Source organism: Phocoena phocoena, chromosome 20 (assembly GCF_963924675.1).
Source record: "Phocoena phocoena chromosome 20, mPhoPho1.1, whole genome shotgun sequence".
Taxonomy (NCBI): Eukaryota; Metazoa; Chordata; class Mammalia; order Artiodactyla; family Phocoenidae; genus Phocoena; species Phocoena phocoena.
In genome coordinates this window covers 11,497,144-11,514,880 of record NC_089238.1, presented here as the reverse complement: position 1 = coordinate 11,514,880, position 17,737 = coordinate 11,497,144, and the positions used below count along the sequence as shown (strand labels likewise).

At 56.0% G+C, this 17,737-nt stretch overlaps 1 protein-coding gene across 1 annotated transcript; it reads left to right on the top strand.

Annotated features, from left to right (window-relative positions):
* The first annotated feature begins 8,103 nt into the window (after nt 1-8,103).
* ERF (ETS2 repressor factor) lies at nt 8,104-14,777 on the top strand. The gene is made up of 4 exons (XM_065898942.1): nt 8,104-8,217; nt 12,639-12,873; nt 13,252-13,367; nt 13,474-14,777. The coding sequence occupies exons 1-4, from the start codon at nt 8,196-8,198 to the stop codon at nt 14,775-14,777; spliced, it is 1,677 nt and encodes a 558-aa protein (XP_065755014.1). The 5' UTR covers nt 8,104-8,195.
* The last annotated feature ends 2,960 nt before the right edge of the window (nt 14,778-17,737 follow it).

Genomic DNA, 17,737 nt, shown 5'->3' with positions numbered 1-17,737 from the left:
GAGAGGAATCTTACACTGTTACTTATGCTATTATGTTATGACATACTATCTTATACTGTCATAGTATAGCTACTATTTTAATATCATTCTAAAAGAGAGTTTGCACTTCCACGTTGAGTGGGCCCTGAGTTGAGGGAAATTTTACAGGGCTGTTTACACTGTGCCCATTGGGTACGGGTTGGGTGTGAGCAAAGTTTATGTTCGTCAGAGAGTTCCCACAACCTACTTAGGTAGACCCTTGAAGAATGGTTCGTGCTGTCCCACAAGGGGTTCACAGCAGCCACAGAAAGTTCCCCATGCGTGGACATGTTCACTGTCCATGTTAACATTGTCACAGATATGAAAGAGATTAATTATACTGGCCATGGGGAGGCTCATACTGCGTGAAAGTTCACATTGCCCGTGACAACTTACATTGTGTTGGTGGGAGGGGGGGAGGATTGCCATTGATTGGGATGGTGTTTCATGGTCCACAGTCAGTTCACGTCAGGTGTGAGGGCGAATTAGACTCAATGGGGAGATGTGTACTCTCCATGAAGGAATTCACCCTGCCTAGGAAGTACAGGCGGTAAAAGAGGGTCTCTACTGTCTGTTCAGGATTGTCTCTGGCCGTGGTGTGTTTTTAATGTCCACAGAGGAACCCCCACTGCTTATTCGAGTTACACCATGCATAAAGGAGACCCATCTGTGAGAGTCCACACAGTCCAAGGCCTATTTCACCTGTCCCTGGAACAATTACATAAAATGTAGTTGACTTACACAGTTCATTGAAATTAAACTTTCATGTGGAGTGGGGGTGATGTTGCAGGAAGAAGAATAACACAGGCTTAGCCAGGTTGCTCAGGGTCAAACTGAGCTGGGCTTCTTCCCAGTTGTGTGACCTTGGGCAAATCACTTAATCCCTCTATGCCTCAATTTCTACATCTGTAATGGATAATTTTGTTTTTAATCCTATGGAATAGGGTTGTTATGAAGATGTAATGAGTTAAGATGTGCAAAGCATTTAGGTCTGTGTCTCTAGCAGGGTAAATCCTCAAAAATGTTAACTATTGCTGTAATTATTATTATTCAGAAGGAGCTTATCACTGCCTGAAGAGTCTATGCTGTCACAACCTTACTGGTAACCTGTCCGTATAGTTTGTATGTGTTGTAGTGGTGCTGGTGGTGGTGCTTTTTGAAAGGATTCCAGGGTTCAGCATATCTGTGGGGCATTTATCAATCCATCAGGAAGCATTATGGTCTACTGCTTGATGTCCCAGCGTAACAGTTTTTAGCTGTGTAGCCTTGGGCCTGTACCCTCTCTCATTCTCTCTCTCCTCATCTGAAAAATGGGGATCATTAGAATATCTATCTCATAAAGTTGAGGTGAGGATGAAATGAGATGCTGAATCTAGGGCCTTGCGTATGGTAAGTGCTCAATAAATGGGAGTGGTGATTTTTATATGCCCTATCCTGCACTGGACTCTGGGAAATCCCTGCCATTCAAGAAGTCACCATTTCTTGGCCTTTATTTGGGGCCTAGTGTCGATGATGGGTTATACCACCCTTCAGGGAGTCATACTATCCTAATTAACGTGTGTGTGTTGAAGGGGAGTTGGGTAACTTTTTATTGGAGAGTTAAGACTTTCCGGGTTGGGGGGGATTAGTATAATTGTATGAAAATTACAAAAGCCCAGAGGGTTTTTTTTTTTTTTAATGTTAACAGTCTTTCAACTTTAGCGAATTTTTTTATAACTATTATCAGTTAGATTCCACTTCAGACAAAAGTAACAGAAATCCAAACAACAGTGGCTTAAATCAAATAGAGATGTATTTTTCTCTTACCTCTGAAGAGATTGACCCACCTTCCGGTCTTTTCAGTCATACTTAGCTCCTCTGCCTCAGTGGCTGCTGGAGCTCTTGCCACCCACTCCAAGTTCCAAGCAGCGATATGGGATATAAGGGTTTGACACTTTGAATCTTTTACCTTTTGGAAGCTTCTGTGGAAGCCCCACTCAATCCGTACTTCTTACATCTTATTTGCCAGGTGTGTTATTTGGCCACCTCTGTTTGAGCCCAGAGGGTTTAACTGGAACAGGGAATTTCTTCCTGTCTACGGGAGAGGGCTACATTATCTATGACTTAATAAAACTGACAGTGACATTGGGGTTTATTACACCCATTGGTTGAGTCTACACTATTCACAGAGTGGTCCACCCAGGCATGTGGCACTGTCCACGCGGGGGCACAATGTCCTGCATGAGGTCATGCTGACTATGGGGCTACATTATTCCCATGAAGGCTCGCACTGTTTACTGAGGTAATCCTGTTTATATGTACTACAGTATGCATGCGAGGTTTCCCCGGTTGTGGGAATTGACCCTACTGCTAGAGGAATTCACACAACACAACGTTAAACAACTTATGCCGCCTCTGTGGTAGCGCACACTAAGGAGGGGACAAGGGCTTCCCTGGTGGTGCAGTGGTTAAGAATCCGCCTGCCAATGCAGGAGACACAGAGCCCTGGTCTGGGAAGATCCCACATGCTGCGGAGCAAATAAGCCCGTGCACCACCAACTACTGAGCCTGTGCTCTAGAGCCCGTGAGCCACAACTACTGAGCCCGCGAGCCACAACTACTGAAGCCTGCGCGCCTAGAGCCCGTGCTCCGCAACAAGAGAAGCCACCGCAATGAAGAGTGGCTACGGAAACGAAGAGTAGCCCCTGCTTGCCACGACTAGAGAAAGACTGCGTGCAGCAACGAAGACCCAATGCAGCCAAAAATTTAAAAATTTATTTTAAAAAAAGGAGGGGGGCGGGCTTCCCTGGTGGTGCAGTGGTTGAGAGTCCGCCTGCCGATGCAGGGGACACTGGTTCGTGTCCCGGTCCGGGAAGATCCCACATGCCACGGAGCGGCTGGGCCCGTGAGCCATGGCCGCTGAGCCTGCGCGTCCGGAGCCTGTGCTCTGCAACGGGAGAGACCACAGCAGTGAGAGGCCCGCGTACCGCAAAAAAAAAAAAAAAAAAAAAAGGAGGGGACAAACCATTTGTATGGGGGGGTGTGCACGTTGTTCATTTGCTTTCTCACCATCTATATGAGGCTCACACTGTTTTTGAGGGTTACACTGCCTATGTGGGGTTTACACCGTTTATGTGGGTTGCCCTGTTATATGGGTCCACACGGTTTATGAAGTACTTTTGGATGAGGCCCAGATCATTTATGAGAGCTAGCCTATCTGGACAAGGTTTATGAGGGTCATGCTGCCTATATTTGGGTTCACACTGTTTTTAAGCATTACACTGTCTATTGGGGGTTTACACTGTCCATGTGAGAGTCACACTGTATATGGGGTTTACATCAGTATGGACACTGTCTCTATGGGATCTCGTTGTGGGGTTATACCAGCTGTATCTTCAGCAAATACATATCACCAGCCTACTCTATGACAGACCCTGGTCTAGGCACTGGTGATAAAGCAATGAAGAATGTGAAGAATACGGATCAAGTCCCTGCCTTTGTGGAACTGACATTGAGTAGGACAAGTTCACCTTGTATGGAGGTTTCCCTGTTTATGAGATTCACATCGGGATTCATACTCTTTAAGGGGTTGCACTGGAATCGACTGTCCAGGAGGGTTTCTCTGTGTGTATGGAGCTACATTTTATTGGTATTACATTGGGCATAAGGGAGTTCACTGTCCAAAGATGAGCTTATCCATTCATTATTGATTGCCATGCTCTGGGGATACTACAGGCAACAAAACAGACACAAATCCGTGCCCTCTTAGAGCTGATATTGTGGAGGAGGGATTCAAATGACAAGCAAATACATTATGGAAATATATGTCAGATGATGCTAAGTGCTATGGAGAAAAATAGTGCATAGAAGGGACACAGGGATCTAGGAAGTGGGCTCCAATTTAAAATATAGTGGTCAGGGACTTCCATGGTGGTCCAGTGGTTGAGACTCCACGTTTCCACTGCAGGGGGCAGGGGTTTGATCCCTTGTCAGGGAACTGAGATTCTCACATGCCACATGGTGTGGCAAAAAAAAAAAAAAAAAAAATATATATATATATATATATGTATATGTATATGTATATATAGTGGTCAGACATAGTCGTATTGGGAAGGAGGTTTGTTTATTTTTTAATTTTTGGCCACACACTGCGTGGCTTGCAGGATCACAGTTCCCCAACGTGTCCTCAGCAGTGAAAGCACGGAGTCCTAACCACTGGACCACTAGGGAATTCCCGGGAAGGTGATTTTTAAGTAAAAACCTGAAAGGGATGAGGGACAGAGCTACGCAGACCTCTGGGGGAAAAGTCTTCAAGGCAGATGGAATAGCATGGGGCAAAATCCCCAAGGGAGGAATATGCCTGGCATATTCTAGAAACAGCAAAGAGGCTGGAGCGTATTTGGAAAAGAAATGAAGGGGAAAGGTGGGAAGTGAGGTCAGGAAGGAAGGGCCTTGCAGGCAAGGAGCTGTAAAAGCAAGGAGCTGGCTTTTACTCCCAGCGAGCAGAGGGCCTACTGGAGGGTTTGGGGCAGCAAAGGGATGTCATGTAGTTGACTAAAACCAGTCTGGCTGCTGATAGAGCACAAACTATAGGGACCAGTGGCAGCAGGGAGACCAGTGAGGAGACCCTAGACCAGGATGGTGGTGGCAGGGGAGGGTGGCTGATTCTGAAACAGCTGAAGGAAGAGCTAGCCGATGGGAGTTCCCTTCAGATTGGATGTAGGATGAGAGAAAGGAATTAAGGATGATTCCAAGCTATTCAGCCTGAGCAAGCAGCAAAATGGAGTTGCATTTCCCTGAGGTGGGGAAGACTGGAGGTGGGGGGACAGTTTGGGGGAGATCCAGAAGACCATTATGACTTGGAAAACTCGAGAAATCCAAATGGAAACAATGATAAGGCAGTTCAACACGTGAGATTGGAGCTCAGGGTAGAGTCCTGAGATGGAGATAGAAATTTGGGTGTAATCGGCATAGCGATGGTATATGAAACCGTGGTCCTGGTGGAGATTGTCAAAGGAATGGGTGTAGATGGAGAAGAGGAGAGGACCTGGGACTGAGCTCTGGGACCCTTCAGCTTTTCAAGTCAGGGAGATGAGGAAGGGTGATACTATAAAGGGGTTACATTTTCTGTTTGGCAATGCTTACACTGTTTAGGTAGCTCTGCTCTCTAAACAGTGTGGGTGGGTCCTACTATTTCTAAGGGAATGACAATAGAGTAGTAGTGGTTCATTATTGCTTATATGGGTAATGGGTGGGTTGCAGTTATGATTTTTATCGTCCACACAGTTTCCTTTCTAGGTGTGAAGTCTGTGAAGAGTTGTGACTTCTGTGGGGATAGGTTCTGTCCATGCCTTTGCCTGACAACAATAGGATAAAAGTTATCTGTGTCAGGACAGTAAACTGGAACAAGAACTACTAGGTCCATGGGAGTTGGGGTGTCCTTACTGTGCAGACAGACTTGTTTTCTCCATGGAGTGTTACACTATTCACCCCAGGCACATCCTAGGTCTGTGAGAGGCTGTGCTTTTTACCAGCCCCAGGGGCATTTGTGGAGGCTTTCCATAGTGAACTGAGGAAAGGGGGGAGGGTGATCCTTGCTCATTGGAGTTCACATGGCCTTGGTTGGATGGTATATCTTCAAGGAATGACCAGTGGTGATGCATAGTTTCCATCACAAGTTCACAACATCTAGGTGTTTCACATAGGAACGGTGGGGTTCACCATCCCTGGGGGTGGTTTTCAGTGTTCACAAGACAACTGAAGTATCCAAGACAGTCCACACTTGTATGGTGGAGTCACACAGACCCCTGAGGGGTTATCATATCTGTGGACACGCCATTTTCACCAGGCACTCCCATTCTCTATGGATGGCTGAGAGTCTCCCATGAGGCATACCCACCATCTATGATTGTGTTTCACAGAAACTGTGGGATTGAGTTATCCAGCTGGGTCAGGGTAGGATTATGCTATTAACAGGAAATTTCACTATCAATGCTGTGTTTATTGCCAACAGTTGGAGTCTGTAGGGTGAGGGGTGCTTACCTCACCAACAGAGGTAACTCTGCTAATAATTATTGGCAGTATTTATTGTGTACTTACCTCAAATCTCTGATTTCTCACAACAACCTAATCATGTAGGGCCTATTAATATCTCCATCTTTACAGATGAGGAAGCTGAGGCTCAAAGAGATAAATTCACTTGCTCTATGTGGCATACAGGAAATAGCAGAGTTTGGGTTGCCACCCCAGTCTCTTGTCTTGCTGGTGGGAGTATGGAGGTCACCGAGGCTGTTATAGACCTATTATCTTTTAAACTTTGCATCCTCTTTTTCTGAGGGGGGGGGCAGTAAAAGAGGTAGTAAAATATAGTGGTTAATGGTGGTGATTTTGAATTGGATAGGTTGGGTTTGAATCCTGGCTCCAACACTTCCTGAGCCTCATTTTCTTAATCTGTAAATGGGGCGAACAATAGTAATTCCCTTCTTTGGGTTTTTGTGAGGATTGAATGAGAAGATGTCCCGACAATGCTTGGCCCAGTGCCTGGCACATCTTGAGCTTTAGCAATTCGGGAGGGAGCTGTTATAATAACAATGATGATGATTATCATTGGTGGACCACACTGCTCCCCGAGGGTTACAATAACTGTGGGGGAGCTGCACTGTCCGTAGGCAAGGTTACATTAATTCCCCAGGGGGGTGATGCTTCCCGGGAGGCCTTGGTCTCCCTGAGGAAGAGGCCTGAGACTTCTGAGGCACTGGTGAGGATCTGCTCTAACGCTGCTAGGAACCCAGCAACAGAGGCTGGGCTTGAAGCCCTAAGCACCCAGAGCCTGACCCTTCAGGCCTTCCCTCTCTGTGGCCTGTTCGTCTCTGTCTTCTTGATTTCACTCTCTCTGAGCTTCTCCCCCCGCCCTCCCCGCTTCGTTTCCTTTGGTACCTCAGAGTCTTTTCTGAGACTCTGTTTCCAGGATCAGCCTGTGACTATAGCTTCGATTTGCCCTCTACTGTTGGCCATCGGATCATTGCTGATTTCCTGTTTCCCAAAGCCTCAGGCTTCATCCATTCCTCCCAGCTGCAGAGAAGACTTAACACTGCCCTACGCGCTGGCCTTCATCCTTAAGCCCTGCCTTCCTCTCTCCTGGCGACCCCCCAGTGCCCCTTAGGAGCACATTTGTTCCGACTTTGCTCACCCCCTCGCATCCTGACCCCATCCCCGGAACCCCCTGCCCTGGAGGTGGAGGTGGGGGTACCTCCGGCGCCAGCCGTGTCCCCAGGACAGCTGCAGTCTGGGGATGGGGGGGCGGGCTCCCGCGTGCATTCTCTCTGGTCACTTCCTCCCCAGTTGGGACTGGGGCTATCTGGAAGGCCAAGACCCCATCCCTGGAGGAATGGAGGGCACAGCCGCCTCCCTATTTCCGATGCTGGGAAATGCTTCCCACCCATTCCACCCCACCCCTGGACAGCTGCCCCCATTCAGGCTCAGGATTGTTGGTGGGGGGACACGGTGAGCCCAGCCTGGGAAATGCTGTGGTCTGGATCATCCTCCAAGGTCCTGACCCGGCCCCCCTGCAGAGAAAATTCTGCCTCCTCCCAAAAGGTCCATACTCCTCCTCACAAAAGTTTCTGACACTCATCAGAAGGTACCTCCCAACCCCTCTTACAGGCTTCCAAAGAAAATCTAGACCCCGCAGTGGGCAGGAGAGGAGGAGGAGGGGCGGCAGGTCGCGAGTCCTGAGGACTTAAGTTATCTTCAGACTTGGAGCCTTAGAGAAGGGTCATGACCCCCCGGACCCAATCCCACCCCAACCCCCTCCTTCCCTCCTCCCCCGTCGCGCGGCCCCTTTAAGCCTAGAGCCGGCCGGTCCTCAGTGGCTGCGCGCCGACGTGTGTGTGTGTGTGTGTGCGCGCGTGTGTGTGTGTGCGTGCGCGCGCGTGCGTGTGTGTGAGTGCGCGGGGAGGGGGCGGGCGCAGTGTCTCCATGGCGACGCGGCGGTGACGTCGCCGGCCGGGGGGCGTGGGCGTCCCGGCCCCGGAGTGCGATATTAACCCGGGAGGCGGCGGCGGGGAGGGGAGAGGCTCTGAGAGGCGAGGCCGGGTGAATCGGCGAGGGCGGCCCGACGGGCTCGGGACGGGACGGGGCAGCGCGGGCGCCGGGAGCTGCGGCCCGGAGTCGGGGCGCCTCGCCCCGGGCCCCCCAGCATGAAGACCCCGGCGGACACAGGTGGGGGCGGGGGCAGCACGTGTGGGGGAGACTTGTTGCCCCGGGAAACCAGGCGGAGAAACTTTGGGGGGGCTGAAGGGTTCTGGGGGAGCCCGAGTGATCCCCAGTTCCGGGGGACCCCCAAGCACTCCAGACCTGTTGCTTCTTGCGGCGCGAGCGGGGGTGTGCACCGGACCCCCAATTCCTGGCTGTGGGCGCAGTGGTATGGGTGCTGCGAGTCCTGGTTCTCTCCTTGCTTGGACCCCGAAAGCTCGGCTCTCCCTCACTCCCGGGATCACGGGGGTGGCTGGGTTCCTCCCCGCCGCTCTGTCACGTTGCACTCTGGGGGCCGGGACGTGTGCGGGGTGTGTGTGTGCGGGGGGGCTGTCCACAGGGCCCGCTATCCCAGGTTCCGCGCTGCGCGGTCCGGCCCGTGACCTTCACCGCGATGCGTGCCCCGCACCGGCTTAGAGGGGGATACAGGATGGCCTCTAGGAGGAGGGCGTGAGTGGGGAGCCCGGGACTCGGGGACCGGGCTGCACCGCCCCTCCCCCGCCCGTCTCCGCCGGCTTCTCTCTCCCCCGCCCGCGCCGAGTCGCAAAGTTCCAAAGCGCAGCCCGAACGTTCGAAAAAGGAACTTTTTGTTTCCGACCTTAGAACGCGCGGCTTTAAGGTCGCTCGGGAGAGACCTGGGAACCCTCCTCCCTCGCCTCCGGGGACCCGGGGTTGGGGAGGGTGGGGAAGGTGGGGGTGGACGCGGAGGCTCCCCCCCTCGACACCCTCCCTCATCCAGCTCTTCTCTTTCAACCGGCCGTCTTTTCCTTCCGCCCCCCTCTTCCCCGCCAACTTGCTCCTCCTTAAGGGGCCAAGGTTCCCCTCCCCCCCCCGGTCGGCGGGCGGGGGGCAGCAGGATTAACCCCCCCCCCCGGACTTTCCCCCTTCCCCTCCCCCGCCGCCCCCGGGCTCTCGCTGGCTGGACTTTGCGCCCGAGCGCGCTGGGGGAGGGTCCCAGCCGCCCCCTGCCCGTCTACCCCGTCGGAATCCGGCCCGGGGCGGGGACGGGGGAGGGGGAAGGGGGCCAGGCGCCGCTGTTCAAACTTGTTTCCTTCCCCCGGCGGCGGCCGCGGCTAGGGCTCCTGTGTGAGGGTGTGTGCCCCGACCGGCCCACCCACCCCGCCCCCCCGTCGCTCGGCGGGTGGGGGCGGCTCTTAAAGGGCTCCGAGCCGGGCTCCGGCGCCTGGGGATTGGGACCGAGGAGGGGGCTGGGCGTGGGGTAGGGGTTCGGAGTGCTGTAGGGTCAGTCACGTGCGTCCCACATACTCTCTGGCTCCCAAAGGCTCCAGGGCCGCTGGGCCTTGGGGGCAGCAGGAGCCTCCCCTCGCCGGAGGAGGGGGCCGAGGCACCCAGACAACCCCGCCTCGTCTTCCCTCCCTGCTACGGGCCTTCGCCTGGTGGGACCGGCTGGGCAGCTCCCCCAACCCAGTCTTGGGGCCGCGCCGTGTGGGTTCTCTGGCTGGGGGAAGGGGCGGGGGCCTGTACTGGTCTCCCAGTCGGTCCATGGGTCCATCTGCCTCCTGGCTGGCCGCTGCGCGCCCCTCCATCCGATCCTCCATCCCGGCCCCTCTCTCCTCTGCCGCGGCTGTTTCCCACTTCCTGTTTTCTTCCCGGCTCTGGCGCCACCGAAGGCTGCCTGGACTGGGGGAGGTGGCGGGGCCCCCCAGGAGGCCGGCGTGTTCTTCCTCTACCACTACCCCTCCCTTCCGACCCCAGAGTCCTTTTAAAAAAAGTTTGGGCAGTTATGTGAATTTGTGGGGCGCCCAAGAATTCTGCAGACCCCGCTCCCAGGTTTCCACAGTCTGTCTGGGAGATTCCCTACCCCGCCTCCGTGGGACCCAGGTGTGCTTTCTGGGACCCCGCCATCCCAGCCCTTCCTGTCTGCTGCCTCTTCTCCACCCTGTCTGGCAATGTCCTCAGCTCTTCTCTCAGTGTCAGCTGCTCTGTCTCTGCCTCGCTGTCCTCCCATGCTCCAGAGGTCCTGCACCCCCAAGCTTTCTTGGTGCGGGCCGGGTGGTTCCCTGTTTTAAGCACGTGGACCCATACATAACACACACTCACACATGCTCCCCTTGCCCGTGCCTGGCTCCTGGCTCCAAAGCCTGGGGAACAGAGCCCCATTGAGACACCCTGACGTCACCCCTCATCTTCCTTCTCCCCCCAAAGCTGGGAACAGGCCCTCATGTATGCCATGTCCGATGAGGAAAGCTGGCTTTGGGGTGGGCCTGGGAATAGGGAGGGCTCTTGCCACGAGTGGGAGCCAGGGTTCTGGCCCGGGAGGGGGTTTGTTCAGGGAGGGGGCTTAACTAGGGGGCCTGGGTCAGTCCCTGGAATGCAGCTTGAGGCCTTTCCAGAGCCCCCCACCTCCCTTCCCTTTGTGTTGCATGTAGTCTCTCTCACTCCTTCTCTTCTGCAAAGTTTATTTTTAGCCTCCTGCTCCCCCGCTCCCAGGACTGTCGCTGCACACACGTTGCCTGGTTACCGGGACAAGGAGGCTGGGGCGGGTGGGCTGGGAAGGGTGGCTTTAATTTTGGGGGGAGGGTGGAAATCAGTACACACCCCAGCTCTAGACTGATGTCTCAGGGGCTTCGGCCCCCACCCCGAGTCGGAGAGCCAGATTGGGGTTTAGGTGGGGGGGAGCGCGAAGCTTGGTGCCCTGAAGGGAGACAGGAGTTTGGAGGAGGTTGGAGGGTACGTGGAGAGGGCGGACTCTTGGGTTCCCAATGATCTCTGGGCCCTGAACAAGACCCTCGGACCTGGGTTCTCTAGCAGGGTGAGCGTAAAGGGGTGAACACCTGGATTCCCAAGAGAGGGATGGGGCTGTGGATGCTGGGGTCCATGGAAGGTGTTGTCAGGGGCTGTCACTTCTGAATGGAGCAGGGGCTGCTGGTACATACAGTACCCTGGGTCTGTGACCAGCTGGAGGTCATATGGTCATATCCCTGGAGCCCTGAGGGGCTGGTTTGAGGCTGGAATTTCTGAATGAGGCAGGGACCAGGTGGGGAATGCTGGCCATCCCAGTCTACCTAAGGCCAGGGGTCAGGGAGCTGGGTCCCAGTAGAGGTTAGAGTCGGCTCTGATTTAGAGGGAGTGGCCCCTGTGGGAATAGGAACTGCTGATCCCCTGTGTCCCCATGGGGAAGGATCCCCTGTTGGATTCCAGACTTGGGTGGAGTCTTTGGGGGAGGTTCCATGTTGCCCCAGGCCTGGTTGGTACCTGCTTGAGCTGTGGTGTGAGCCAGGGCCAGGGGAGGGAGGCTGACCCTTGCAGCCTGATTGGGACTTGGGACCCCGCCCATCCTTAGCTGTCCACCTTGGCCTTCTCCCTCTAGTGGCACCAGGGCTTCTGTCTTGCCTCCCCCCTTCTCTTCCTCCCTTTCCCTCCTCCCACCCCTCCATTACCGGCTGCCTAGTGCTGAATTATTGATGACCCCTGATTACCCCGGGGTTTGGGAAATGACAACAACCGCAGCCCCCCCAACTCTCCCCCGCAGGCTGCCCATCACCTCTAGGGACCAGCCAGCCCACCACCAACCTCTACCCAAGGTTAATGCTGGGGGCGGGTAGGTAGGTGGGCAGGGAAGAAGCTGAGGATGAGAAGGCAGAAGGGGGAGCAGGCTACAGCTAGCGGTGACTGCTCAGTCTTGAGGCCCTCCAGCCAGGTTGGGTCCGTGCGCCCGGGTCTGGGTAGGGCAGTACAGCACAGAGGGTCCAGGGCTTGATGGGGGGGCGGGGGGCGCTCTCTCAGACAGTCTGGGTTTCACTCTCCAGGGAAGACAGAAGCCTCTGTGTGTGCAAGCGCTGACCTCATCGTCAAGCAGCCACCCCACCCCTCCTGGTCCTTTTAAGAAAAAAAAAAAAAATCCTCCTTTCGGGGCCTAGGGTGGGAGTAAGGGCTCCAGTAGGTCTTGGGAGGGAGACAGTGTACCTTCCTAGGAGGGGAACAGAGACGGTCGTGTGGCGGGGGCGGGGGGCCGGCGTGGTAGTGACTGACCCTGAACAGGAGTGCGGGTGGGCTGGGGGGGGCTCGCCCCAACCCGTCTGGCCACGTGTGCCCCTTCCTGCCCCTCCCCCACTGGCAGCCTTGCCCGCCGGCCTGGCTTGGTGCCTGGCCCCCTGGCACTGGCCCCGGGACCCGCCGCCGACGGTTTCCTGTTTCTCCCGGTGTCGCTGGAGCAGGCTCCAGCTTCCCCTCCCCCCAGCTCCTGTCTAGCCCCCCTCACACACAGACAGACACACACTGTCTCCCTCTAAGCAGGTCCTGGCTTGGCAGGGGGAGACGGATTTCCCCACGTTAAGGGCGGGGTAGGGGGTGGACCCTGGGATGGGCCCCAGGGCCCCAGACTTGGCACCCTGACCCGGGGCCGCACCCCTGCCTCCTGTCCCCAGGGTTTGCCTTCCCGGATTGGGCCTACAAGCCGGAGTCGTCCCCCGGCTCGAGGCAGATCCAGCTGTGGCACTTTATCCTGGAGCTGCTGCGGAAGGAGGAGTACCAGGGTGTCATCGCCTGGCAGGGGGACTACGGGGAATTCGTCATCAAGGACCCCGACGAGGTGGCTCGGCTCTGGGGTGTCCGCAAGTGCAAGCCCCAGATGAATTATGACAAGCTGAGCCGGGCCCTGCGGTGAGGAGGGCAGAGGTCCCTGGGCAGATGTGGACAGCCCCCCACTGGTTGGGAGCCCCTGGCCCACGGGAATAGGCTTTGGGTTTGCCCTCTGGGTCCAAATCACAGCTGCGTGACCTTGGGCAAGTCCCAGCCCCTCTCTGAGGCCATTTGTCACACCGAGGTGTCCTGAGAAGAGAATACAACCAGGGACGTGGCCTCTAGTCTGGCCCCAGAACTGAGGGGAGAGCTGGTCTCCACCCTCTGGACCTTGATTTCTCTCGGGTGGCCCGTGTTTCTCGGTCACCCTTTGCGAGCAGCACTCACACGTGTCAAGGTTCGGGGTCTGGACTTGGGTCCCGTGTGACTGACCATCTGATGGTGTTTCTACATCCACAGCTATTATTATAACAAACGTATTCTGCATAAGACTAAGGGGAAACGGTTCACCTACAAGTTCAACTTCAACAAACTGGTGCTGGTTAATTACCCTTTCATCGATGTGGGGTTGGCTGGTGAGTACAAGGGCTGGTAAGCATGGCCTCAGAGGGACGGCAGGGTCTGTCTGAAAGTCCAGGCGAGGCTGGGGGCCTTGACATTGTGTCTCCCCTCTCCCGCCAGGGGGTGCGGTGCCCCAGAGCGCCCCGCCAGTGCCGACAGGCGGCAGTCACTTCCGCTTCCCTCCCTCAACGCCCTCCGAGGTGCTGTCTCCCACCGAGGACCCCCGCTCACCACCGGCCTGCTCTTCGTCCTCATCCTCCCTCTTCTCGGCTGTGGTGGCCCGACGCCTGGGCCGGGGCTCTGTCAGTGACTGTAGCGATGGCACGTCAGAGCTGGAAGAGCCACTGGGAGAGGACCCCCGGGCCCGACCGCCTGGCCCCCCGGAGCTGGGTGCCTTCCGCGGGCCCCCGCTGGCCCGCCTGCCCCATGACCCTGGTGTCTTCCGTGTCTACCCCCGGCCCCGGGGTGGCCCTGAGCCGCTCAGCCCTTTCCCTGTGTCGCCTCTAGCCGGGCCTGGCTCCCTTCTGCCCCCTCAGCTCTCACCGGCTCTGCCCATGACACCCACGCACCTGGCCTACACTCCCTCACCCACACTGAGCCCTATGTACCCCAGTGGTGGCGGGGGCCCCAGCGGCTCGGGGGGAGGCTCCCACTTCTCCTTCAGCCCTGAGGACATGAAACGGTACCTGCAGGCCCACACCCAAAGCGTCTACAACTACCACCTCAGCCCCCGCGCCTTCCTGCACTACCCCGGGCTGGTGGTGCCGCAGCCCCAGCGTGCTGACAAGTGCCCGCTGCCGCCCATGGCACCCGAGACCCCCCCAGTCCCCTCCTCAGCTTCGTCCTCCTCCTCTTCCTCCTCCTCTCCATTCAAGTTTAAGCTCCAGCCGCCCCCACTGGGACGCCGGCAGCGGGCGGCTGGGGAGAAGGCTCTGGTGGGCGCTGACAAGGGCAGTGGCGGTGCTCTCGGTGGTGGTGGCAGTGCAGGCGGGCTGGCCGAGGGGGCCGGGGTGCTGGGCCCCCCCGCCCCCCCGCCCCCCCCACCCCAGATCAAGGTGGAGCCTATCTCGGAAGGCGAGTCAGAGGAGGTGGAGGTGACTGACATCAGCGACGAAGATGAGGAAGACGGGGAAGTGTTCAAGACGCCTCGTGCCCCCCCTGCACCCCCGAAGCCTGACCCCGGCGAGGCACCCGGGGCAGCCCAATGCATGCCCCTCAAGTTGCGCTTTAAACGGCGCTGGAGTGAAGACTGTCGCCTGGAGGGGGGTGGGGGCCCCGCTGGGGGCCTCGAGGATGAGGGAGAGGACAAGAAGGTGCGTGGGGAGGGGCCTGGGGAGGCAGGGGGGCCCCTCACCCCAAGGCGGGTGAGTTCTGACCTCCAGCACGCTACAGCCCAGCTCTCTCTGGAGCATCGAGATTCCTGAGGGCTGTGGGCAGGGGACCCCCGTTCCCTCCACCCCCCCCATGCCTCTTTTGCTGCCTTAACCACCCCCCCCCATTCCCTGGAGGTGAGGGCAGCTTTCTCGTCTCTTCCCTGCCTCCTCCCTTTACCCTCCCCCACGTTTTGTATAAAACTTTTAATTTCTTTTTTTTTTTAACTGTGAGGGTGGGTGGGTGCCCAGGGCTGGGGGCTGTCCCCTGTCTCTGTGGGTTTCTAAGTTCCGGGCAGAGTGGTAGGGGGGAGGGGGGAGTTAAGGGGGCCACCTCCATTCTGGGGAATTTATATTTGAACTGAGGCTCTGGCCTCAAAGCCCAGGAACTTTTTTATTACAATCGCTTAGGAAGTAAAGCCTTGTCTCCCTCCCTGTTCTCTGCCTCCTGTACCTCTCTCCCTTTCCACCCCCGGCCATCCTCAGCCCCGATCCTGCCTTCCCTGCCCCTCCAGGGGCCATGAGTGCCTGGGTTTCTCATACCCCCCCCCCCCACAGGGTTGCAGCAGAGGAGGGAGGAACATTTTATGATGAACCAAAAATTCTGTGTGGGGGGGTTGGGGGTGGAGGAGGGTGAGGGGTGCCGCCCATAGGCCACAAATCTCTACAAGTGCCTGCTATCCCTCTCCTACTCCCCACCCCAGCGCCAGTCCAACCCCTTCACCCCCAGCTGCTCCTAGGACTAGCCCATAGGCAGGCAGGTGGGAAGGGGGTGCCCTGAAACCAAACTGGAAGCGCCCTCTGCCTCCCAGCTGGGGCCCCTGGGCTGGGGGTCTGTGGTCGAGCCTTATTCTGTATTGGGGACGGAGGTTGGGGGGAGGGAAGTTGGGGGTTGCTGGAGAATGTATTCAAAACAATAAAACTTTGGACCTTTGGATGCAGTGATCTGTCCTGGGTGCTGGGTGCAGCCACTGCAGGGCAACAGCCTTTGCTTGGTTCTTAAGGACAGGGACCTGACTGGACCCCCAAATGGACCTATGGCCAGAGGGCCTAACCCCATCTGAATGGGGCAAATCCAGGCCTGGGAAATGAACTCCTGACCTGGGGTGGCACTTAACCCCTGGGCCTGATGGTGAAGGTCTCAGGCATGCTCTGGCCCTCAGTCTGCTCCCCTCTTCCATGGGGGATCTGCTCATCCTTGGGAGCCCCTTAGGCTCTTCAACACCACGACATGGCCCTTGCTCTCCTGCCTACAATGCCTTTCCTCTCTGTGAATTCCTAGTCATGCCTCCATGGAGCTCCTCTTGCGCTACGTCTGGTGTTCTCCCACACATCACTCTCCTTAGAGGTGCTTATGAATTAATCTGGGAGTCCTTTGGCAACAGGCTTGCAGGGTCTCTTGAAATGTAGACCTTGCAAGGTACCTTAGTGATCTTCTCATCAAACCATGGAAACACTCTGCCAGCAAGTTAAGAAGGGACTGGCTAGGGCTTCCCTGGTGGCGCAGTGGTTGAGAGTCCGCCTGCCGATGCAGGGGATATGGGTTCGTGCCCCGATCCGGGAAGATCCCACATGCCGCGGAGCGGCTGGGCCCGTGAGCCATGGCCGCTGAGCCTACGCGTCTGGAGCCTGTGCTCCGCAACGGGAGAGGCCACAACGGTGAGAGGCTTGTGCACCGCAAAAAAAAAAAAAAAAATAAGAAGGGACTGGCTTCATCATAGTTGCTATTGATTGACCTACGGTGTGTGCCAGGTACCTAGTTGGGAGCTGCAGCGCTTTATCTCCAACATCCAGCAAGGTAGGGGCAAGCAGCTCACTTAAATCACTTGCCCAAGACTTTAAGCCCAGCTAGGACTTTAAATGAAGTCTGTCTCTGAACCCCATGTTCTTTCAACAACTGCGTTCTCCTCCTAAAGCCAGGATCGTTGGATCTAGACCAGGATCTCAAGATCATAGGATCTGAGAGGTGAGCTCATAAGGCTAGAAGCCCAAGTTGGAGAGCTTGAATCAGAGATGAAAGAATCAGGAGGAGGAATCCAAGCTAGAGGTGCCCTTAGAGACAGCACAACCCGTTCAGTGCAGGTGAGGTGCTGGAGGCCCAGAGAGGGGAAGGAGTTCCCCAAGGCTACACAGCTGCTAAGAGATGGAGTGAGAATTGAGGGCTCAGGGCCTGTTGTGGACTGGCTTCACCGTGCAACATCACCCTGTGTAACTCTGAGGGGAAAGGAACTGGAAACTCCTACCCACCCTCCTTTCATCCTCATTTCATGCCAGCCCAGGGTGGGTGGTCCCAAATGATGCCCATTGGCAGTGAAGAGACAATCCAGGGTTGGGGTACTGGCAGGAAACTGAGGCTCCTGTGGCGGCCTATGGGCAACTGCTCCCTCTCCTGGGTGATGTAAGTCACTCCCTTAGGGTGGGGGCCGCTGGGCTATTTCTGGAAGTTGGGATGAGGCCTGTCTCCTGGCAACATAGATGCAGCTGAGTTGGTGGTGGTGGTGGTGTGATGGAGAAAGAGGGATGTCAAAAAAAAAAAAAAAAAAAAAGAGGGATGTCATCATTGGAGGGAGGAGGGAGGACCCTGACTAGTAGTCTCAGCACCTGATTCTAGTGCCTTCAAAGCACCTCTAAACCGGGTCTATCATGGATTTAAAAGCACTCAGCTCCAGAACTGCTCTCCAGGTTATTCCACAGCCCCAGCAGACTTCCTGCCCCAAATTCTGGCTGCGTGGGATGTCACAGGTGGCATCTGGTCTTGAAAATTCCAGCGGCTCCTCTAATCTTTAATGACCCACCTGAATTTATTCACGGTTTCTGCAAGACCATACCCCTGCTCCCTTCTACATCCTCCGGGATCTCTGATAACCAAGTATAAAGCCCTTTATAGATCTCAAGACACTTCATCAATTAATTCATCCCATGAGAGACCCTCTTCTTACCGATAATCTCAGTACTTCCACAGTCCCCCAAAGGTCCTTCCTTATGCTTCTCAACCATCCCTCAGAGATCCCCTC